General features: G+C 52.1%; 1 protein-coding gene across 4 annotated transcripts; it reads right to left on the bottom strand.

Moving 5' to 3' along the window:
• Positions 1-1,025: 1,025 nt before the first annotated feature.
• On the bottom strand, positions 1,026-22,631 carry JAK3 (Janus kinase 3). 4 transcript variants are annotated; one of them, XM_023534512.1, is made up of 24 exons: positions 22,606-22,631; positions 13,827-14,019; positions 13,270-13,393; positions 12,834-12,945; positions 12,519-12,664; positions 11,811-12,105; positions 11,203-11,325; positions 10,968-11,125; positions 10,502-10,613; positions 10,072-10,258; positions 9,369-9,496; positions 9,068-9,199; positions 8,428-8,512; positions 7,602-7,729; positions 6,754-6,886; positions 6,525-6,676; positions 6,257-6,407; positions 5,539-5,678; positions 5,268-5,457; positions 4,712-4,836; positions 4,286-4,458; positions 3,603-3,720; positions 3,249-3,359; positions 1,026-2,337 (listed from the first exon to the last, which is right to left on the bottom strand). In XM_023534512.1, exons 2-24 carry the CDS (start codon positions 14,008-14,010, stop codon positions 2,230-2,232), a joined length of 3,315 nt encoding a protein of 1,104 aa, XP_023390280.1. In that variant the 5' UTR covers positions 14,011-14,019; positions 22,606-22,631; the 3' UTR covers positions 1,026-2,229. The 4 variants fall into 4 exon arrangements, with proteins under 4 accessions (XP_023390280.1, XP_011365121.1, XP_023390279.1 ...); XM_011366819.2 differs by lacking the exon at positions 22,606-22,631 and adding an exon at positions 17,246-17,322 and having other exon boundaries at positions 13,827-14,023; XM_023534511.1 differs by lacking the exon at positions 22,606-22,631 and adding an exon at positions 17,246-17,320.
• Positions 22,632-22,975: the final 344 nt, after the last annotated feature.

Genomic DNA, 22,975 nt, shown 5'->3' with positions numbered 1-22,975 from the left:
TCTCTCCCTGGACCAGGGCCTCAGGTGTACCTCTACCAGGTGAACCTCTGGCTGAGGAGTCTTTATTATTTTTAACCACTTTAAAGAAGTGAAATAGAGAAGCTGAGAAATAATAATTCCATAGGGTAGTGGGTGGGGCACATCCTTCCAACCAAGACCAGGGATATCCAGAATCTTGATGTCCTATTACTGTAAACATAAGGAAATTGAGGCTTAGAGAGGGTACCCCACACTTGTCCAAGTTTGAAGGAGGCTGGGCCCTGGGCCTGCGGGTGCTGGCCTTCTCTGCCTCTTCCACATCAGGGTTCCCTCAGCTTGGACAGAGACTGGAGGGACCAGAATAAAGCTGGCTGCATTTGCTCAGGACCTATTGGGTGCCAGCCTGGCACCTGTGAGGACTTATGACGCTGTTTTATCAAGAAGGGAAACTCAGGTAGAGAGAGGGGAAGATACTCCACCCATGGCAGGGGAGAGCCTGAGCTGAAAACCTCGTCTTGCTCAAGCTTAGAGCAGCCCCACACGCACCCGCCTCCAGCTTTTCACCAAAGCAGGTTGCTTTTCCTGGACTGGGAGTGTAGGCAGAGATCTGTCTCCACCTCTCCCCTGCTCTCTCTCCTGTCTCTTCTCTTTCTCTGTCACTCTACGTATTTTTCCAGCAGTCATGAGGAGCACACAGGGGTCTGGCTTTGGCTCCCCTGATGTTGGACCCCTCCCCACAGCCTAACCCTCCCAACCCAGCCTTGTTCTCTGACCCCTGCAGAGCAGTCCGTTCCTTCCACCCACCAACAGCCTGCAATCAGCTCACCAGGACAGAGCCAAGGCCAGCAGCTGGGGCTGGGGGGAGGGCTTCTGTCCTCCAGGCCCCCAGCCAATGCCCCCCCCTGCTGTTCCTCCTCCCCCAGCCTGTCCTGAGGCCCCTACTATGGCCCCCAGGGGTCTCTATCCCCTAGCCCTAACCACATTCATCCCCAGGTCACATACCCCTCAAGGTTCCCCATCACCCAAGTCCAGCAACAAACCATCCCTTCCACTGAAATCTTTTATTCATTCAACAAACATCCCAGAGTCTCCTCTTCGCCCACTCCAGCCCAGCCCCCATGGAGCCTCTAGGTTGGAGGATACAGAGTTAGACACAGTCACCACCCCGGGGAGCCCTAAGGTCAGAGGGAAGTATAAGACTGGTGGGGAGTGGTGGGAGCACATCAGAAAAGGCTGCAGGGAGATGACAGCTGAAATTCTGGGAAATGAATAAGAGTTTTCCAGGGAGGCTCAGTGGCAGAAAAGCCTCATGGGCAGTGAGAAGGTGTGATGGGGCTTAACCTGCACAAGCCTCCAGAAGTTGACTCTGTGTAGCTGAGAGGCCAGCACTATGGAACTGAGACTCAGAGAGGAGAAGGAACTTGCCCACTGTCATACAGCAAATAAGTGGCAGAACTATGGGTTCCAACAACCTCTGTATTCTGAGGCTCCTCACTCTCACCATGCTGTTCCCTCAGCCAAGAATGCCTTTCCCTCTCTCAGATTCTCTGCCGAAAATCTCCTGTCAGGCTCCAGGGTCATCAGTGCATGACTCTTCAGTCAGGATAGAAAGGGCCCCAGTGTACAGGTGGGGAACCAAGCCCTGGGGACACTCAGGTACAGTTAGGGTGGACTGGACCGCAGGCTCTCCTGGCCTCTCACATGATCCCAGTCATACTTGCTCGCCCCAAAAATGAATTTCCAACCAGAGCAGCTGCTCTTGTCCTTGGCTTCCTCCAGTAAGAGCAAGAGGGAGGAACAGAAGCCTGAGATCATATATTTAAAGCTACATAATGTCCCTGATGGAAATGAGACAGAAAGACATCCTCTGAGAAGATGAGAAGATGAGAGGAGTTTAAATGTGGTCCCTCATTTCTGGGAGCAGGGCTCACCAGGCCCCACTGAGGCAGCTGTCTTTAATCTTTACAAGTTCCAAAGGCCACGAAGCTACTGTTACTTGGCAAGCCAAGGGTGCCCCCACATGCAATGTCATTTGACCCATGGAGTTCTCCATGAAGCAGAGGCCTAGAGAAGGGCAAGCTCCCTGCCCAGTGTCACATAGCCAGTTCATGGAGACCAGAATCATAGCCAGTCCATGGAGACTAGAACCCAGCAGTCTATGTGTAGGAGATGTAAAAATGACAGCGAGTGGGGTTCTCCCTCCAGACAAGCAAGGAAGGTGTGTGTCTCATGCCTCTCTGGCTTGAGACACTACCCCTGGCTTCCACTCCACAGCGCATCCAGCTGGGGTCCGAGGGCACTGAAAGTAGGCCGGTCTTGCGGGCTAGGAGCCCAGCATAGCTTCATGAGCTCATGAACCTGAGGGGGTGGGAGGAGACAAGAGGGTCACATGGGAGTGGTAGGAAGGACATGACCCCTGTTTAGTTTTAATATATACTTAAACTCCATCCCTCCCCTGCTCCAAAGCCTCCCATGGCTCCCTCTGGGTCTTAGAACAAAATCTCACCTGCTCCCCTGCCTCCCTCCCTCCATCGCCTCTTCTCTAGTTCCACGCAGCCACATCCACCCCCATATCATTATTTAAATACATCAAGCTCATTCTCACCACAGGGCTTTTGCAAAAGCTGTTGTATCCTCCACTGAGAAAACCTCCAGTGAGAAAGCCTCCCCATGGGTGGGCTACTCCTCCTCCTCCAGGTATCACCCCCTCTAAGAGACCCTCCCTGAGTACCCTCCCCTGTCACATCTCCCTGTTCATCTCTTTCCAGACACTGATTACCACTAGAATATTGGTAGCTCCTGCTGGTTACTGGAAGAACACTGCTGAGCCCCAGCACCAGCACCAGCCTAGCACAGTCGATGCTCCATAAATGTTATGGCATGAGTAAATTAATTTATAAATGACAACACATGGCAGAAACTTCCACAAAAGTTGTGGTGATACATAGTAAAAGTCTCCACCATTTTATTGAGCACTGACTGTATGCCAGGTTCTGAGTTGAGCACTGGGTGGAGTTAACTCCTCTGATCCTCCCCCCACTCTATAAAGCATTGTTATTCCCATTTTGGAGATGGGTAAACTAAGGCCCGAAAATGTTTGTGACTTGCCATACAGTGAGAAGGCAGCACAGTAGAGACCAGAATCCCCAGCCTCATGCCCCAGCAGGATCTCTAAACTGAAAGATAACGTGGTGGAGAGACCCAGAGGGGCCAGCTGGCTTGCCCAAGACCAGAGAATGGGAAATTGAGGCAGGCCCTCCAGCGCTCACCTCTCCAGGGCAGGCTGGAGGCGCCGGCAGCCTCTGGCCCTCTGCCAGCAGGTCCAGGAGGCGGCAAAGAGCCGGGATATCTCGCTCACAACCCATCATCCGCAGGAACTCCTGGGGCCAAGGGAGAGCGCCCATGGTGAGGGAGGAGCATTCCGTGAAGGAGGGGAAGGGACTGCCCATGATTGGGAGGGTCCTCCGTGGTGGAGGGCTGAGGGGTCACGTGATTGAGGGAGAAGGGTCATCTGTGATAAAGAGGGAGGTGTCTTCTGTGATGGAGGGGGCTGCCTTTCGGGGATGTCAGCACTAGCTAAGAGGTGGGAAGGGAGGGTGCTGGGGACCCAGACGCCGACTCACGGCGGAGGGGCTGCAGCTCTTGTCACTGTAGGTGAAAAGCTCGTACAGGACGACTCCGAAGCTCCAGACGTCCGACTGGCGCGAGAAGATGTTGTCTGAGAGGGACTCCGGGGCGTACCTGAAGGAGATGGTGCGGCCTTGGGGTGCGAGGGCTGGGAAAGGAGCAACCTTGGGCTAGGGGCGGTGTCCAGGGCAGGTGGGACTGTGAGGTCAGTCCCAGTTCCTGCTTGGTAGTTTCTCTGATTGAGGGATAGGGGTGATTCTCCAACCCTGTGGCCTGGCCGGACAGGACCTGGGGGATGGGGGTCAGGGCTGCCTTCGCTATGGGGAGAGAAGAAGCAGGGCGGGCGAGGTTGGGTAGGGGCGGAGCCAGTACGCTGGGAGGAGGTGCATATCCGGAGAGGGGCCCGGGCTGTGGGAGGGGCGGGGCTAAGGCGGACCAGGGATAGCAAGGAGGAGGGCCAAAGCCAGAACAGTGGGCAGCGTGGGAGAGGCCAGGGTAGTGGGGAGAAGCTGGGCCAGGGCGGGATTCAGGGAGCAACCGCAGCTGTGGGGCAGGGCCAGTGCCGAGGGGCAGATCAAGGTGAGAAGAGGGGCGGAGCCAGTACACTGGGAGGAGGGGGGGAGCCGGGGAGGGGCCAGGGCTGTGGGGAGGAGATCCTGGGCCCGGACGAGGTCCCCACCAGAAAATGGGGCTCTGGCCTGGCTCGCGAACAACGTAATAGTCTTTGTCCAGCGGCAGCAGCTTGGCGAGGCCAAAGTCGGCGATCTTGACGTGCGTCTCGCTCTCCACCAGGATGTTACGCGCTGCCAGGTCGCGGTGCACGCAGCGGCAGGAGCCCAGATACTCCATGCCCTGCGGACAGACATGGGGTTTAGACCTCAGGATGACCTAGCAGAGGCCCCAAGCCTGACCTGGAATTCATCCCCAACCCCACCCCCTACTCCATCCTGCACTCCAGTACTGACCTTAGCCCTAACTCAACCCCGCCTCTAACCTGACCTAGACCCCAAAACTTCAACCTTCAACTTTACCCCACGACTCCACGCAGACCCCTGCCCAAGGCAAGCCAGCTCGGCCCGCAGGTTTCAGGGCTCCCACTCCGCACCTTGCAGATCTGCGAAGCATAGAGGAGCAGGCGGCCGGCGCCGAGGCGTGCGCGGTGCCGCTGCAGGAAATCTCTCAGGCAGCCACTGGGCAGGTACTCCATGACTAGCCGCAGGCTCTGACGGCCTTAGGGGTGGGGGTGGGGAGTGGGGATGAAAAGTCACCACAGGGACCAACCCTGTCTGCTCTCCTCCCCGTTCTTCCTCCTGTTCAGAGTGGGACCATGGGCTCAGTATTGCTTTCTATAATGGGAAGGCAACAATAACACTTATCACTAACATCTCTTGAGTACTTTCCACAATATACATTGATTCATCGACACCTCATAATGACTTATTTTTCGGAGAGAGAAACTGATACTCAGAGAGGTTAAATTGCCTGCCCAAGGTCACCCCACTGCTAAGGGATAGAGCTGGAATTCAAACCCCTGACAAGTCTGGATCTGGATAAACGAGAGATTCCATAGCGCCCCTGCTGGTGTTTGCATACCACCCCAAAGCGGTACTGCAGAAGGATGAGGCTGTAAGGTTTGAAGACCACCATTGGGGGGGGCGAACCTGGGCCATAGCTGACACCACGGTACTTGACAATGAAGTCACTGTGCAGGGCTTTGAGGATCTGGATCTCCCGTTGGAAGTCCCTCTGCTGGTCTGGCCCACTGTGCTGCAGCTGCTTCACGGCCACCAGGGCACCTGTGTTGTCTCCCAGCGGGTCATAGCGACATAGTTCCACGCTGCCAAAGTTACCCTGGGGGACAATGAGGCTGGTGTCCACGTGCCTAGGTGCTCCTCCGCCCAGCCCAGCCCAGCCCAGCCCAGCCCACCTCACCTTGCCCAGCTGTGAGATATACTTCAGGTGTCTCTCCTCAAAGATAGTAGGGTCCTGGCAGGCATAGAGCTGGGCGCCATTCCACAGCCCGTCACGGGGTGCCAAGGCACCAGGTGTGGGGTCCGAGAGGAGCTCATAGTCTGGGGGTCACAGGCAGTGAATGAGTAGGGCATTGGGTCCTGAGCTGACTTGCTATGTGACCTCTATCTGCATGTTTACCCTCTCTGTGCATTATGGCAGGGCCACTGCAAGCCAAAGGGTACTTTGCAGGGGCTGGAAAAGGTGCCCCAGGACCAAGGTAGTTCCCTTAGGCAGTGCACACTCTATGTAACTACACATGCCTATAAAGAGTGAGGGGCCTTCCCAGACTTCACTGATATGAGCCACAGTCACATGACTGAGCTCGAGCTAATGGGGGAGATGCGTTGGGTGCCCCTTCAGACCTGGCCCATGGAAACCTAGCATGAGACCCTCCACAGTCTCTTTTGTCTGCAGAAGATCCGTTGGAGACCTGAGGTCATGGAATGGGTGGAGCCACAAAGGGAGAGGTGCCTGTTGACCTGGACACTCACTGAATGTTTATTACAGCAGCTATCAAGGCCATGCTGACTATTAGTCATCAACACTCCAATAGTGCCAGGAGCATAGGTTGGGCTCTCTTTCCACCAGGCCCAATATGACATGCCAGCCCTATCCACCCCGCCTGACCCAGGGGCACCTGACGTGATAAGGTTGTTCAGGTCACGGATGACGGCGCGGAAGGAGGGCCTGTGGCCTGGCTCGTAGGCCATGCACTGTTGGATCAGCAGGGCCAGCTCCATCCACTTGGGGGCAGGCAGTTGCTGCCGTTCCTCATAAAACTGGAGCTTCTGAGGGCAGGAGGAAGGGCTGGTCACTCCTGGTTCACTCTCAGAATGCCCCCAACACCCACCTATCTTTCCCAAGCTGGACTTTAGTCCACCCTTCTGTCAAAGGGGGGCTCTGACCTTGGCAGGATCCAGGGTACTGATTGGCATCGTGACACCACTGAACACCTCCCAGACTGTGGCACCGAAGCCCCACTTGTCAGCTTCCAAGCCAAGTGTCCGGGCCTCCTGGAGACACTCAGGAGCTACCCAGGGGATCCTGTCAGTGAGCACTGAGGGGCAGGGATGTCATCAGGAATTGCTTCCTTGCCCCACAAGTTCCCTCCCTCCTCCGGCCCTCCTCGCTTACTCTCCAGGCTTAGTACAGTGGGGCTGACACCGGGATCACTCAGCTTGATGAAGGGCGGGCTCCCCTCAGCCCCTTCCCGAGCCAGGAGCACCTTCCGGGCTGAGACATTGCCATGGGGAAGGCCTTTGTCCTCCTAAGAGGGCCAGGCATAGAGAAAAGCCAAGGAGGGTTTGATGAGCAAATAAATATACTGGTTGGCAAACTCCAACACATCCTTCAAAGCCCAACTGATAAGGCTCACACCATACTCCAGAATCTTCCTTAGATTACTGGCATCCTGTATGGCCTTCTCTAGCCCACCCCCTATGACCTGTGTCCCTCCCCTTTTCAAACATTGCTCTCCCACTCTGCAGCTCCTCATTGCCTTCAGGATAAAGTCAAAGGTCCTCAGCCTGGCATTCAAGGCCTTTTGATATCCAGCCCTTTCTCATTCTTCCTATGAACTCTTCTACACCTGGTCTCCTGCCTACTAAACTGCCTGATGCACCCCAGACATGGAACATGCCTTCTCAGCTACGGGCCTTTGCCCAGGCTGTTCCCTCAGCCTGACATGCCCTCCTTCCTCTCTCTTCTTGATGAACTCCTACTCAACCCTCAAGGACCCAGATCTTTGGGAAGCCTTTCTCCCAGCCCAGCCTCATTGCTCATTACTCCCCAATGATATCCACAGATGATCAGCTGTCTCCTTCTCCTGCTCTTATATCTTGAGACCTGCACATATGCTGTTCCCTCAGTCTAAAATGCCCTCCTCTTCACCCTTGCCAAACTGCTATCCATACTACAAAGCCCACCCTCAAATCCCCCTCCCCTCTATGAGCAGAGGGTGGAGCAGGCAGAGAAGCACTCACCAGATAGTTGAGGGCATAGGCGAGCTGTTTGATCACCTGCAGCTTCCAGCTGGCTGGCACCAGCTGCCCACACTTGCGTAGATACGTGTCCAGTGCTCCCAGGTGTACAAATTCCTGCACCATGATGCCTGTTTGCAGCGCAGGGAGGGGCAGGGTTGGGAGGAAGGACTGCATTGTGTTCAACAGGCTCTGCCCCCACCCCACCCTCAGGGGTCACTTGAACGCTCTGCTCTGACTGTTCCCTCCCCTGCACCTCCATCCTTATCCTAATCACCTCTCTACCTCCCACCTCCCATCTTCGAACTATCTGTCTGAAACACCTGGAAGGTTCTAAGCTCTCTCTCTATCTCACTACCAGCCCTTAGCATGTTCTGTGTCTTCTGCCTAGAACACCCCTCTTCCTTCTCTTCCCTAATTCCTACTTATCCTTGCCTCCCCAGAACCACTGCCTGACCTCGAAGCTGAGTTATTGGCCTCTAACCACTCCTGGCGCCCTGTGCTATCCCCATCACACTGCCAGCCTGTCATGTTCTTTGCAGTGCACCCAGCTCTTGGCACATATTGGGCTGAACTGAACAGATGGAATAGAGGCTTGGAGAGGCAATGTAGCCCTTGCAAAGCTGCAGTGGGGGTACACAGTGAAGTGACATTGGAACCCAGGTCTCTCTAGCTTAAGATAGTTATAGGGCTGGGTACTGGTAGGAGCCTGGAGCTACTGCCCAAGGAGTGATGATTGAGGAGCATGGGCACAGGGTGATGGCCCCTATATGTGTATTGCTAATGCTGCCATGGATAGGGTCAGTGAGGCGGGGCAGGGGTGTCTCACTGTCTCCAGCCATGCACACGCCATGAAGCAACACGAGATGCTGGTACGATACTTGGCTCATCAAACTTGCTGCTTCCAGGAATGACTGGGGAGGTAAGGAGAGAGAAGATGCATGGGTTCCTCCTGCTCTGGGGTCTGACCAGAGACCCCAAACTTGCTGCTCACAATTCTGCTTCAGGAGGAGGCTGGCCTTAACCTCCTCTGGCCCTGGAGCCCACCATGGGCACACACAGCACTCTGCATCATGATTTTCTGACGGCATCTAGAGGAAGTCCTCACTGTAGTCCACTTCGAGTCTCACAGGGAAGTGGGAGATTTGGGGGTTGAGATGGGTTCAAGTCTTCCTCTGTGTGGCCCAGCCCCTCAGATGTCTCCATCTCTATCACTCCCCTCTCCTTTGTTCACTCTTCTCTGGCCCACTGGCCTCTTCACTGTTCCTTAAATGTGCCAGGCTCAGTCCTGCCTCAGGATCCTTGCACAGGCTGTTCCTGCAGTCTGGTGTACTCTTTCCATCTAAATTCCCCAACCCTTCTATATTTCATTGTCTGGAGATGCTGCGGCTACATTTCTGTGTTTTTAAACATCACAACCCTTTCTGCAGCCACCTCTGACCCCAAAGGCCTGGTCCGTACCCACTCACCTCCATGCAGTTCTTGTGTTTGGCATCCAACACCTTGAGCAGCACCTCTGTCTTCCGGGGCTCCCCATCCATGGCCTCGTGGCGACAGCCCCGGTAAATCTTCGTGAAGGATCCATGACCCAGGTTCTCATGCTAGAGGGTGAGAGGAAAACAGGAGAGGTCAGTAAGGGGCTCCCATGGATTTTGGTCCCTGCCCCCTGGCCTGATGAAACAGATCACATGCCTGAAGCAGAGGTGGACGTAGACCAGGTCTCTGGACTCCAACTGAGGTTCCCCCCCACCATTTCCTGGGGCCTCTTACCCACTCCAAGCTGTCAGCAGGTATCTTGTGAAATGTCATCTGACTCAGCTGGCATCCTGAGTGGGGCTGCACGGGGGATGATGTGGGTGGGCTGCAACCTCTCCGGACCACAATCAGATTGGACTTTTCTATGGGGAGGGGGTGGAGGAAGAAAACCAGAGGTCAAAGGTGAAAGGCCAGTAAAGTTTTGCTCAATCCCTGTGTTAGCTTGGGGTTTCACCCAGAAGCCAGCCCTGAGAGGAAGACTCCAGGGCACATGGTTTGTTTGAAAGGAGACTCCAGGAAGCCCCAGTGCGGGATGGGGGAGTGAGACAGAGAGGGAAGGAATCCTGCAGGGAGTGCCAATGAGCAACCAGCGCTACGGGCAACCTGGTCTCAGTCCTTCTAGGGATTCTGGGAAACTCAGAACTCACACTTCAGAGTTGTCCCATCCATGGGGTTTGTCTGAGAGTGAAATTCACCCAGAGGAAGAGGTAAGAGATGGAGGGAGACTAAGTGCTAGTGACATCTCTCAGATTCAGCTGCATCTGGATCTAGCCATGCCTGAAGGTAGATCTGTATCCCACAAGCCAATAAATCATCTTTTCTCTCCTATACTCCTTTGACCTGCAGTTTCTGCTACTTGCCACACAAGAGCTGTGACAAACACAAAATGACAGGGCCCCAGATCGACTGCTCAGCTCAGGGGGCAGGATGGGCTCACCTTTGGGTCTAGGGGTGCAGCAGAAGGTAAGGTTCAGTGCAACCCCATCCACATGCAGCCCACCATCCCAGCAGGCTGCCAGGAGCTCTCGCAGACTGCTGTGGGGTCGGCCAAGGCCAGCCAGGGAGTAGGCTCCTGTGGGGTCACACCGGATGAGGCAGCCCTTGTAATCAGGGCCCAGGGGGGTCTGCAAGGAGGAGGGGTCTCTGAGTGGGAGTAAACAGCCCCTTCCCCCTCACTCTCTCTTCCTGGATCCCCACAGGCTCATTTCAGTCTTCAAGCCTTTGCATATGCTGTTCCCTCCACTGAGAATATCTTTCCCTCCCATTCTTCAAGAAGCAAATGCTGACACATCTTTCAGGTCTCAACTTAAATCTTACCTCCTCCAGGAAGCCCTCCCTGCCCTGTTGGCTCCTAGGGGTGGACCGACCTGAACACAGACAGTGAGGAGGAAGCTGTCGAAATCCTGGGGGCTGCGGCGGAGAACGTAGGAGCCAGGAAGGGACCCCCCCATCTTGAGCTTGTTGATTGCAAAATCCAGGCTTGGGGAAAGGTGGAAGAAAACCGAGAGTCCAGGACAGAGAGATGGAGGCAGAGAAACCAAACCAGATATAGATTCTCATTCTGGTCTCTCTGAAGCCCTGGGACCCTCACCAGGTAACATTTCCTCCCTTACCTACCCCCCATATATAAAGTGGGCCAAAAGATGGGTTTCTGACTAGGAGATTAAACAAGAAGAAATGGCCCTTAGACCCCAGGAGTCAGGAGAGCACTTGACTCTTTCTTTGTCCAGGACTCCTGGGAGGCCAGGACATTGAAACATGGAGGAGAGTGACCAGGGTTCAGACCTGGGTAGCTGTGGCTGTGGAGAATGGGCATGGGAGTCGGGTCCTTACGTGATGGGGCCATGGCACTGCTGCGCCACCTCCTCCAGCAACCGCGGCGGTGCTACCTCCTTGCAGAAGTAGTGCCGAGAGTCAACAGTCAGCCGGAAGTAGCCATCCACGAGCGCCACAAAGGACAACGCGGCGGGCAGCCCAGGGAACTCGGCCTCCTGCGAGGGTCCTTATCAGCACCTGCTGCGGTCCCCACCCTCGGGTAAGGTGGGAAGGAAGGGAGTCCAGCACCCACCAGGATCTGGTTGTCTGTCCTGGTGACAGTGACCAGGCGGTGCTCCCCGGCCGTGCCAACGCGTAGAGCCTGCTTGATGCTGATGTCCACGATTTCTGGAAAGTCGCAAAAGGGCTGGAAGACCTGGAAGGGCGGGGTAGGGCTGAGAACGGGGGTCCCGCTCTCTCAGAGCACCCAATCCACCCTGGAAGCCTGGACACCACCAATCTGTGACCATGAGCCCCGCCCTTCTCAACCCCTCCCATGCCCATTCCCAAATTTCTCTCATCCTACCCCTGCCAAACCCCACCTCCTTCCTTTGGTGAGTCCCCTCCCTGAGCCCCTCCCTCGTTTAGCTCCACTTTATGTCCCCGCCCCCTCCGTTAGTCCGGCCTCCTCCTGTGCCATTAGCCCCACCCAGAGCCTCGCCCACCCAACGTTCATTTCCTTTTCAGCCCCGCCCATTTTCATTCCCGCCCCGACGCTCGGCTCTACCTCTCACTTAGGTAGCCACTCCCTGAGCCCTCCCACAGTCTCTCCTCCTCCTTTGCCCCACCCCTAAGAGCTCCCCCACCGCTCGTTTCCCCGTCCCGCCGCTTCCAATGGCCCCACCCAGCACCCGATGGCACCTCCTGTTCTCCTGAACTCCAGGCGATGCCGCTGTCACCAGCCACGTGGAGCAGCCCCGGTGCATCCTGACCACCAGCAACCCCGGGGAGGCCCACGAGGAAGGTCTCAGCGGCCCTGGCCGGGTCCAGTCGCTCCAAGTCCATGATGTACTTGGCCATGAGCGAGTGCCTGTCAGCCTGGCAGGCGGCCACGCGGCACAGGGCCTGGCGTACAGTCCTCCGAATGCGCCTCCGAGTCACGAAGCTCAGGCCCTGGATCAGGTTGCGCAGGCCAGGGGGCAAGCAGGCCTTGTAGCTGCGAGTGGGGGGAGCGGGCCCTGAGTGTGGGAAGGGGTCTCCTCAGGGACGGACAGGGACACACACCAACCCAGGCTTTAGTTGAGGGGCTGTAGTGTGGCCTTCCTGAAGGGTATGAGGTGCACATGGAGAAACATCTAGGGACATACATGGGGGCAGGACCTCAGTGTGGGTTGGGCCAGTGGGGTCCAGAGGACAGATGGGGACACAAGCAGGCCTTTTAGGGGCAGGAGGCAGGGCCCTGGAACCTCAGTGGGGTGTGGGCTGTGTTGGAGGGCCTGGGTCACATGGACACACTGCAGGCTTGTAGGCAGGGTGCTCCATGAGGGTCCTGGGCTCTGGGATGCCCTGGTGGAGCCACATTTGCTCATGCCTAGGTGGAGCTGGGTGCCACAGCCTGTCGGCCCTCACCTGACGGTCTTTAGCAGCTCCTCTGGCCGCTGGGCCTGCTCGCGGGCCATCCTGGCCAGGTCCAGCACTGCCAAGCTGAGACATTCGCCCTGCTCCTTGAGGCCAAGGCCCACGTGGAAGCGGCCGCTCACCAGGTCATTGCGGTGCTGGGGGCCGGTCACAACCCAACCATGAGCCCTAAGGTTGCCCTGTGAACTCCCACCCCTGGGCTGACCCCCCCATCCCTGGGTTGCCTCAGGGAAAGTCAGCCGAGGCCATCCCTGAGGTTGCTCTGTGGACTCCCAGCCCTGGACCAAGCCCCACATAGGTCCCTACCTGGGCGAAGAGGTGCTCCAGAACTGGCAGGTCAAGGATGGCACTAGCCAAGTCCTTTCGAAGCCCGAAGCGGTGACACTTCTCTAGCCCAAACCAGTTGGGGAAGTAAAAGCTAAGGGGGAAGAGGGGAGAAGCCTGGAGTGAGGATATGTGGGGGTAGCGGACCATGCCAAGACCTCACAGAGCCCAGGGTGTGCCATTGACTTGCTGTGTGACCTTGGGCAAGCCACCACCCTCTCTGGCCTCAGTTTTCTCATCTGTTAACTGGGCAGTGATCACGCCCCACCTGGGGCACCCACTGGGAGGCGAAGGGAGATGGTACATTATAGGATCAGTGTTTTAAACTCCCATTCCCTAAGCCCTCAGTAAAAGGCATTCCGTTCTGGTATTGTCTAACCCACACCTGCATGGGATGGGGCAGGGAGGTACTTCCTACCGGAGCCTGTAGACAAGGACTTGGGTGCCTGTGTCCTCCACGGAGAAGATGTGGCTCGGGGGGAACCAGCAGGACAGGTCCTCCGTGGCCAGAGCAAAGAGGGAGTGATACACAGGCAGGATGCCTGAGGGGATGCCCCCATTAGCGCCCTCCTGAGTCTCCCCATCTGTTCTCTGCAGCCCCACAGAATTCTTTGTCACCTTTAACTCTGACATTGTATCCTGCCCCTGCTCAAACACACTCCAGGGCTCCCTATTGCCCCTCAGGAGAGAAGCCACACACCTATCTGCTTCTCAGGGCCCCCCCACCTCCCCAGAGCACCTCCTTCCACTATACACTTTACCTTGAGGGATGACCAGCTGTTTTCCCTCTTGTTCCATTACACCTCTGACTTTGCACATGCCATTCCCTCTGCACCCTCCTCCCTTACCAAACTCCTATTCATCCCTCAAAGCCCCAGCTCCAATGCTGACTCGGATTGGCAGCTATTCTAGCTCCCAATCCAGGTTCCCACCCTTACCCATCCCTCTGGCCCAGCCTTTTAGGGACACACTCACCACTGGCCTTAGCAGCCCGAACACACAGCTTTTCAGCCGAGTGGTCCCCAAAGGAGAAGGATAGACGCTGCAGGGGTCCAGGGCCCCGAGGTGGCAGCAGCACATGCAGCACACCAGCCTCTGAAGATGAGAGGCTGCAAGAGCGCTGAGAGATCAGGGGTGTCTCCTCACTCGGAGGCACCATGAGTGCAATCTGCCTGGACAGAAAGAGGCAGCCCCTCAGTTCCGAGTAGAGAGGACAAGACTACAAAGCCTTCGGATGTTGGGGAGGGGACAGAGGTGCTTCTAGGTGAGGTAGGGACGGAGCTGGAGAAAGAGGAAGGAGAGAGGGACAGACATACACACAGCGAAAGAAAGAGATGGAGAGAGACAAAGAGAGGGAGAGAGGGGATTCTGAGTGTACAATGTGGATAAGGAGCCATAAGGCCCCAGGTGAGGCTGTGCTGGGGGTTGGAAGATATTCTACACCTGGATTTGTGTGAACTCACACTAAACACTCTTATCTTGTTCCAGGACAGACATCTCCAGTCAATCTGCAGCCTCTACACTACCTTCCAGTTCAGCCCCTGCCCCAGGCAGGCAGGAGCAATCAATCATAAATGTACAGATTTCCCATCAGGAAGCAGATGAGTACTAGCTTGTTTACAGGGATATGGGTGGCTGTCATTATCTGTGGGAGGACTCAAGTAGTTCAGAGTCTGGAGCTGTAAGCTTGTGCATCTGATGTGATTGTGCCTTGGGGGCAGACCCAGTCTGATAACTCTGTCAAGAGGGGTCTGTCTCCCCCTCTCCCCACCACCACCACCATCTCTGTCTTCGTCACTCCCACTATTGAGCTCCCCAGAGCATCTCAGGCCCCCAGAGCAGGAAGCCCTCCCTGGGATGGGCTTAGCAAGAAAATGCATTCTTTATTCACAGTATTGAACACCTGCCAACCTCACCTCAAGCTCTCTTGCTCTTTTGCTCTGTCACCCCTGGGGCCCTGGCTGGGTGGGGCGAGGAGTTGGCCTTTGAACCCAATGAGGAAAAGCAGGGGAGGTGAACAAGGTCCACTTAAACTGACCAAATTTAGAAGATGCAAAGAGAATATTGGGTAAAAAATTATGTTGCAAAATAATAGTAAGGGATGGAGGTGAGAGAAGACACAATTAATGTATTTTCAACGCACTGAGAATATAAACCTGGGGTTGGGATCAGTGAAGATCCCAGGCTCTGGATTCAAATCCCAGCCCGATCATGACCTGGCTGTGTGACCCCAGCAGGGATCCCACCACTGTGGCTCAACTCTCTCAGATGCGAAATGGGCTGATACCCCAACCACTTCAGTGGGATGGTCTGCTGAGCCCACCGAGAGGTGTCAACATGTCTAATCCACAGTAACTGGCCCAATCTTTGGTGACGTGCCCAGCAAGCATTCAACAAATGCCAACTAAACCAGACAGGAAGGTCCCCTGGCAGGGTGGTTTGGTGGTCACTTTCAGGGATGGAGGGTATGGCAAGGAGAGAACTTTCCCCTAGGGACACCTCAGTGTCACCAGCTCCCAGACCAATAATAAGAACATTCGCAGCCCCAGGAGCCCTGGTGATATGGGCCATTACTTGCAAAATTCTTAACCTTTTCAGTAAACCTAGTTAAGTCTTTTCTTTCCTCCTTTCTTGGGAGAAAAGTCCCTGTCCGTCAAACTTAGGTAATTCCCTTGAAACTGGTGACTCAGGTTCCTCTGGCTATTGATGAGGATCATTGAAACTCAGCATTCTCCTTGGCCCATCATAAGACAGGAGTGGCTTTAAGCCAAAACAGGACCCTTGGAGTCCGAGGAGGGCACCTTTCACCCAAGTTCTTTTTTTCTTTCTTTTACGAAATATATTAGTCAAGCCTGATTTCCTTTACCTGCTTGATAGGCAAATCAATAATAGAAATGTACCTAGATATATAATTCAAGTAACAAGTTTGTATCTTTTTCCTGTCTAGAGACTGAGGCAGCACTTTAGCAGAAAACCCAAGACCCCGTCCTGACTAGGGCAGGCAGGGAAAGAGCTTCATGAAACCCCAATAAGCAAAGACTACGACCCTCCTCAGCAGGAAGCAGATACAGAAGAGACCTCACGCCCCTCGCCATCAATACTAATAAAAAGGGAGTTAATGGCTCTTAGATAAGGATTAGGCTGGAAAGTTAGGGGGTTTCAGGTCCTCCAGCAAAGACAGTTAGGTCATCCTATTCTAGAAAGGGTCCGCCCTAATCTGCCCACAATTAAGCAAGCCAGAAGCCTTTTGGGGGCTCAAAGTAACTCATGCAAGGAAACAGGTAAGTAGATAACTGGGTACTAGTTTCAGCCAGTCACTCGCACTTGTGCAATGAAGACCCCAATGACCTTCAATTCACCTGAGCCTCATTATACCATCATTATGCTACGATGCATATGCCCGGAAGTTCATTAATATCATTATAACAGACTGAATTCTGGGAAAGAACATGCGCAGAAAGCAAATGATGAGTCACTGGGTCCTGTCCATTTTAGTTGTCAATCAAGAAAGCCCACCCCTCTAAGAAAAATCACCACCCACAGCAAACAAGGATAAAAACCCCAAAGAGTTTGTTACTGTTCCTTTAAGCCCTTGAGCCTTTTGAGCTGCTCTTTCTTCTCTTGCTCTGGCCGCTTCCACAACTGGAAGTGTACTGTTACTTTGCTTTCCTTTCTAATAAAGCTATTCTTTTCTGCTGTATTTTGGTGTCTTGCTCAGTTCTTTGTTCGAGACATCAAGAGCCTAAACAACCCTCCAAGAGGGGAACCCCACTCTCCGGTAACACTGGGACTCCTGTCACTCCGCACAGAGGGGGCCACTGGCCTATTTCTAATAGCCAAACTTATCTTTCCTGTCTTTACACTTTTATATAAATGGAATCACACAGCACATCTGTTTAAAATAAATGTTGTGTTTAAAAAAAAAAAATGATCCTTTAAATATTGAAAGCGAAAAAAGGAAAAGTCAGAGATGAAAACTCAGGGTTCGGGGCCCAGAAAAATGCCCCTTTTAACACCAAAAGTCCCACCTTCCAGAATGGTTGGTTATCCTATGCTCCGGCTTGCGGCCTGGGAGGGTCTGCCCTGGGAACTGTTTCCCCAGAGGCACTGAACTCCCTACACCCCCACACCTGCACAGAGATTCATTCAAGTCTCAAGAGCTGGGAACATGAGGCCTCATTTTACGCCAAAGCTGAGGCCCAGAGAGGGGAGTGTTTGCCAGAACCCACGCAGCCAGCCGTTCTAGCTCATGTCTGTCCAGCAGCTTTCCTTGGAGGCCTGGAAGGCGAACTTGCCTTTGCTGTCATAGTACCCTCCATCTGCCCTGTCATCCCCAGCCAAAATCAACTACCCACTCTGCCCGGCCAGAGCCATGTGGCACCTCCAGATCTTACCTGGCAGGTGGGGACCCTGGGCCAAGTCGGGAGGGCAGAGCCGGTGGCAGTGGGAGGAAAGTCCCACTGGGTTCTTTCCTGTGCGGGCCCCTCAGCTTCCTGAGTAGCTGTCACTTACCGAAAGTCATGGCCTTGTAGGGGTGGGGGCGGGGAGGCAAGAGGGCCCAGCTGGGGAGGGGCAGAAAGTTCCGGAAGCTTGCACAGCAGCGGCCCTGCTAAGACAGGCTGCTGGAGACCCCCAGACCCAAGAGAAGGGGTAACAGCACAGAGGTGGTTACACAGGGGTTTCATGGGTTCTGGACTCACTCTCTGTGGGGCCCTGGCAACATCCCAGCTCCTTGGGCCTTAGTTTACCCATCCGTGGTATGTGTGGGTCGGGCACCCAGAAGAACTTCCCCTTCTGCACCCAGGGAAAGGAACTGGGCTAGATCTGCCCATGAATGAGGCTGTGAAGTTGCCCCAGACAAAGGTCAAGTTCTCCTTCCAAGTATTTCTCCCAGGAGACCCTGAGAAGGACAGAGCCCCTGCTGCGCACAGCGCCCTAAGCCTAGCCCTGCCTGGCAACCGGGCCTGCTCTTGGGAACACCTCGTCATCTGCCTGGCAGGGAGGCACAGGCCAGGGCTGGGAGGTGGGGGATGGTGGGTAGGGGGCTCTGCGCAGAGGCCAGGATCAACCCAGCTGAAATATGAGAGCACTCCTGGTGGAGGGCACCGCATGGACAAAAGGTGGGATGAGTTAAGCAGTTTAAGGAGCTGAGAAGAAGCTGGTAGAGCAGGAAGAGGTAAGGAGAAAGGGGAAAGCAGGGTGAGCAGCAGAGGTCAGGTCTCATTGATCTTTTTTTCAATGCCCCTGAGGCTGTCATGATTGGAGGAGGCAGGAGACCAGGGCGGCGTCCAGGTGAGACCAGTGTCCTTAGTAAGATGCACACCCCTGGAAGCAATTTGGGGAGAGATTTTAGAGGACCCTTTTATTTCTGTAATCTCATCACAAATCCTGGCCCCCAAATGGCTTGGATATGTATTTTATAGACTTTAATTCAATCACTCACAGATACTTATTGGGCACCTCCTGTGTGCATGGTATTGACACAACAGGGTACAAGAGCAGACCCAATCTCTGACTAGTGGAGCTGACAGTCTTGTCAGGGAGATGACAACATACAAACTTATTACCTATGAATTGTTGCGGTGGCCTTTGGGGCCAGGCTTCTAGGAGAGACCCCCAAGTCTGGGAAGTCTTCCTAGAGGAAGAGACTTTGATACTAAAATCCAAAGATAGGAGGAAGAGACTTTGATACTAAAATCCAAAGACAGATCTGGATGTGGAGGTGTCAGGAGTTCCAGCAGAGGGTACGGCCCAAGCAAAGGCTGGGATGCTGGACAAAGAGTGTTTTTGAGAAGGGCGAGGTGGCAGAGAGAGAGGATGGCAGGGACACGGTGCTCTGAGACTTGTTTAGAGGCATCGGCAGGGCCTTGTGGTAGAAGGAAGGCATATGGGTTGCATCCTTAGTGCAGTGGGAGCCACAGCAGGCTTGTGGCAGGAAGCATTATGTGGAGGCTTAGCCATAGTATTTTTCTTTCACTTCCTGGGTGGCTTCAGCAGAGAGAAATACACATACATACATGCTCCCATCCTTTTCTCTGAAATGGAGACTCCTCCCTCTAGGAAGGACAGGGAGTCAACCTCTAGGACCCTGACAACTGCAGCATTTTGAGAATGAGCAAGAGGGGAACAGGGTCAGGACAAATTCTCAGCCCCAGAGAGGGGCAGATGAAAGCTCCATGAGGAGGTTCTGGGGAGGCAAAGCCCAGGACCTGCCCAAGAACAAATTGGAAACATAAGTGATGCAAAACATCCCAAATTTTCTGCTGGCAAAGAGCCCATAAATACAGTCAAAGAATAAACAAAGGAGACAGGTAAAAAGTTGAACTCACATCATTGATGAAATATCCTCATTATGCAAGCAATTCCTAGAAAGTAATAAAATGCCAGTAACTCAGCAGGCTGGCTATGAACCCCCAAATCACAGAAAATTAAGTACAAATGGCTCTTAAACTCAGAAAAAGATGCTCAGCCTTACTCATAATAAGAGAAATGCAAATTAAAAGTACCATGAAATCTTATGATCATTTCCATGGATAAAAGAAAGGTTTGACAAAATTCAACACCTTGTTGTGATTTTAAAAAAACCTCTCAGCAAACTAGATATAAATAAGAACTTCCTCAAGCTGATAAGGATCATCTACCAAAAAATCTACAGGTAATATTACAGTTAATGCGAAAGTCCAAATTGTGTTCTCCTGAGACTGGGAACAAGACAAGGATATCTATTCTCGCCACTTCTACTCGACATTATTCTAGAGGTCACAGCCATTGCCATCAGGCAAGAAAAATAAATAAAAGGCATAAAGATTGGAAAGAAGGAAGAAAAACTGTCCCTATATGCAGATTATATGATTGTTTATGTAAAAAATTCAAGGAAATCTATGACAACTACTAGAACTAATAAATGAATTTAGCAAGTTCACACATGAAAAAGTTAATATACAAAATTCTACTGCATTCTTATATGCTATATATCCTTATAGACAAGCAGCAAACAATTAAAAAAAAATGTAATCCCATTTTCAGTAGCAGCAAAAAAGATAAAGTATCTAGGTATAAATCTAACAAAATAAGTCTAAGACCTCTACACTAAGAACTACAGATATTGCTCAGAGAAATTCATAAGATCTAAATAAATGGAAATATGTACCATGTTTATGGATTGGAAGACTTACTGTTGTTAAGATGTCAATTCTCCCCAAACTAATCTACAGTCAGTGAAATTCAAATCTAAATTCAGCAGGATCTTTTTTTTTTAAAGAAACTGGCACCTACTTTAAAATGTATATAGAATTGCAAAGGACCTAGAATAACCAAAGCGATTTCTTAAAATAAGATAAAAGTCAGAGGACTCATTCTATCTGATTTCTAGGCTTATTATAGAGCTACAATAATCAAGACAATTTGGTATTGGTGAAAAGATAGACATATAGATCAAGAAAACAGAATAGAGAGTACTAGACATATATATATATATATATATATATATAGTTGATTTTTGACTCAGATACTAAGGAAATTAAATGGAGGAAAAGAAAGTCTTTTCAGCAAATGATGTTAAAACAACTGGCGATCACATGGAAAACAACTAACAATAACCCTTACCTAACACCATACACAAAATCAACTCACAATGGATCACAGACTTAAATGTAAAATCTAAAACTCTAAGACTTCTATAAAGAAACATAAGAGCAAATCTTTACAAAGTTGGAGTAGGCAAAGTTTTCTCAGAAACAGGTGATAATTAAACTACATCATTTTGCTCTTCAAAAGACACCACCGAGAAAATAGAAAGGCAAGACATTGGTCAAGAGAAAATATTTGCAACGTATATATTAAATAAACAAAATACCTGTATCCAGAATATATAAACAACTCAATAATAAAAGACAAGCTACTCAATCAGAAAATGGGCAAAAGATCTGAACAGACACTTCACCAAAGAGGATATATGAATGGCCAACAAGCACATAAAAAGATGCTCAATGTCATTAACCATCAGGGAAATGCAAATCCAAACCACCATGAGATACCACCTCACATCCACTAGAATGGGCAAAATTAGAAAGACAGACAATAAGACTTGGTGATGCATTGCTGGTGGGAATGCAAAATAGTGCAGCTGTTATGCAAAACAGCTCGGCAGTTTCTTAAACATAGAATTACCCTACGATCCACTCATAGGTGTAGATGAATACTTGTAGCAGCTTTATTTGTAATAGTTCTAAACTGAAAACAACCCACATGTCCACCAGCAGGTGAAGAGATGAACAACCATACAATGATTGGTCTAGCCATACAATGGAATGGACTTGACAATAAAAGGGAATGAACTATTGATACATGCACCAACATGGAGCAATCTCAGAATCATTATGCTGAGTGAAAGAAGCAAGCGCAAAGCTTACGAATAAAATTTTGGAACATGTAAATTAATTTTGATCGTAGTCATGGTTTCACAGATTTACTCTCAGGTCAAAACAGCATAATATATACATTTAAAATATGTGCAATGTCTTATATGTGGAATCTAAAAAAAAAATAAAAATAAAGGAACAAACGACCCAAATGCCCAGCTACAGAGGATTTGCTGGAAAACTATGGACATTCTCAGCATGGAATAGTATGCCTCTGTGCAAAAGAATAAGGCAGCACAATGCTGACAATGTGGGAGGACTTCGTGAAGGAAAAAGCAAGGTGCAAGCCTGCTTGGGCAAGAAGCTTTAGTTTATGTAGAAAGAGAAAAATGAGGATTCCTCTGCATAGATTCTCTCTGCATCAAAACATGAATAACTTGTTCCCCTGGTGGCCACTAGGGAGGGGAACTGGGAGCCATGATCAGCAAAAGTGGGAGACTTTATGTTTTTTACCTTTTTTGTGCCTATTGAATTTTGTATTTGTTAATACTGTTTCAAAGGTGAGAGTTTCATCAGAAAAGTAAACATATGTCACCACGTGAGATGGGAGAGGAAATGGGAATTACCGGAGCTGTTTGGAGGTTGACCATGAACCAAAGCAATCATATTGTTAATGAAAATGGTGCACAGGGTGCCCACCATGGCTTCTTACACGTAGCAATTCATTTAACAATCTCCTAAGTGTGGGCTGTGATCCCCATTTACAGAGGGGAAAATTGAGGCCAAGAGGTCACATGACAAGAAGGAAGCGTCTCCAGTTTGCTTTGGCTCCCTCTTCTCACAATATCCTATGATCCCCCTTATTAGGCTGAGCAAAGAAGGAGTCTGGCCCCCCGCTTGGGTGGGGGAGATGATGCCTGGAGCCTTCAGGACCCCAATCTTCATTTTATTTTTCTCCCTAGCACACATTACTCTGCTGTGGTGCGTGTTTTTCTTATTTATCTTGTTTTCATCCATTTGCCCCATTCATATGTCATCTCCCCCAGCACTGGAATTTGTGGTTGTCCTGATCACAGCTGTGTCCCCAATGCCTGGCACACAGTAGCTATCGAATGAATAAATGACTGAATGAATTCAGAGGAGACTTAGGAGGGCTGGGAGCAGGGACAATTGGGGACAGGAAGAGAGAGGGCAGGAAGCCAGGGTCTGGGTGAGATGGCAGCTAGGACACAGGGGAGTGGGTAGCCTAGGGGCATTTTGAGGACAAAAGGACAGGAGCAGAATTCCAGCCAGATGAGCACTGGAAGGATGGAAGTGCCGGTAGCCAAGATGGAAAAGGGGGTAAGCAGGATAGGAGAACATAGCTTGTGGTTTGAGGTACTGGACAAGCTTACCAGGCTCCAATTCCTACGTGGCTGGAGGCTAGGCAAGGACAGCAGGGAGGAGTACACCAGGGCAAGAAGGTGGCTTAGGGGCGCAGAGGGGGCCTAAATGTAAAAAAAAAAAAAACCTTTCAAACAAACAGGCAAGCACACAAGTCCCTCCCTCCTCTCCAGCTGCCCCGCTGCGGGGTCATCCTGACCAAGGCCTTGGAGACAGGAGCACCAGGCCCCAAGGCCGTGCAGCCCTCTGCACTTCCTCCTCCTCCCTTCTCCCTTCTACTCCTCTGCCCTCCCTACTTACCCTGCTCTGACCCCTCTCCTGCCCTCTCAGGACTTGATTTGGGCCCCAGGCCCTGCCCTGAGTTTCCCAGGACCTCTTTCC

The sequence above is a fragment of the Pteropus vampyrus genome, unplaced genomic scaffold (genome assembly GCF_000151845.1).
Source record: "Pteropus vampyrus isolate Shadow unplaced genomic scaffold, Pvam_2.0 Scaffold126, whole genome shotgun sequence".
Lineage (NCBI taxonomy): Eukaryota > Metazoa > Chordata > Mammalia > Chiroptera > Pteropodidae > Pteropus > Pteropus vampyrus.
The sequence above is the reverse complement of the archived record's forward strand: the minus strand, read 5'-3'. Positions and strand labels throughout refer to the sequence as shown.

What these genes read in the sequence shown, in the direction of transcription:
- JAK3 (XM_023534512.1), bottom strand. Translation starts at nt 14,010, where the DNA reads ATGGTGCCTCCGAGTGAGGAGACACCCCTGATCTCTCAGCGCTCTTGC. An exon ending in ATGCTTCGCAGATCTGCAAG is followed by an intron (nt 4,459 to 4,711) that starts GTGCGGAGTGGG and finishes GTCTGTCCGCAG; the next exon opens with GGCATGGAGTATCTGGGCTC. An exon ending in CTCCAGCCTGCCCTGGAGAG is followed by an intron (nt 2,338 to 3,248) that starts GTGAGCGCTGGA and finishes CCACCCCCTCAG; the next exon opens with GTTCATGAGCTCATGAAGCT.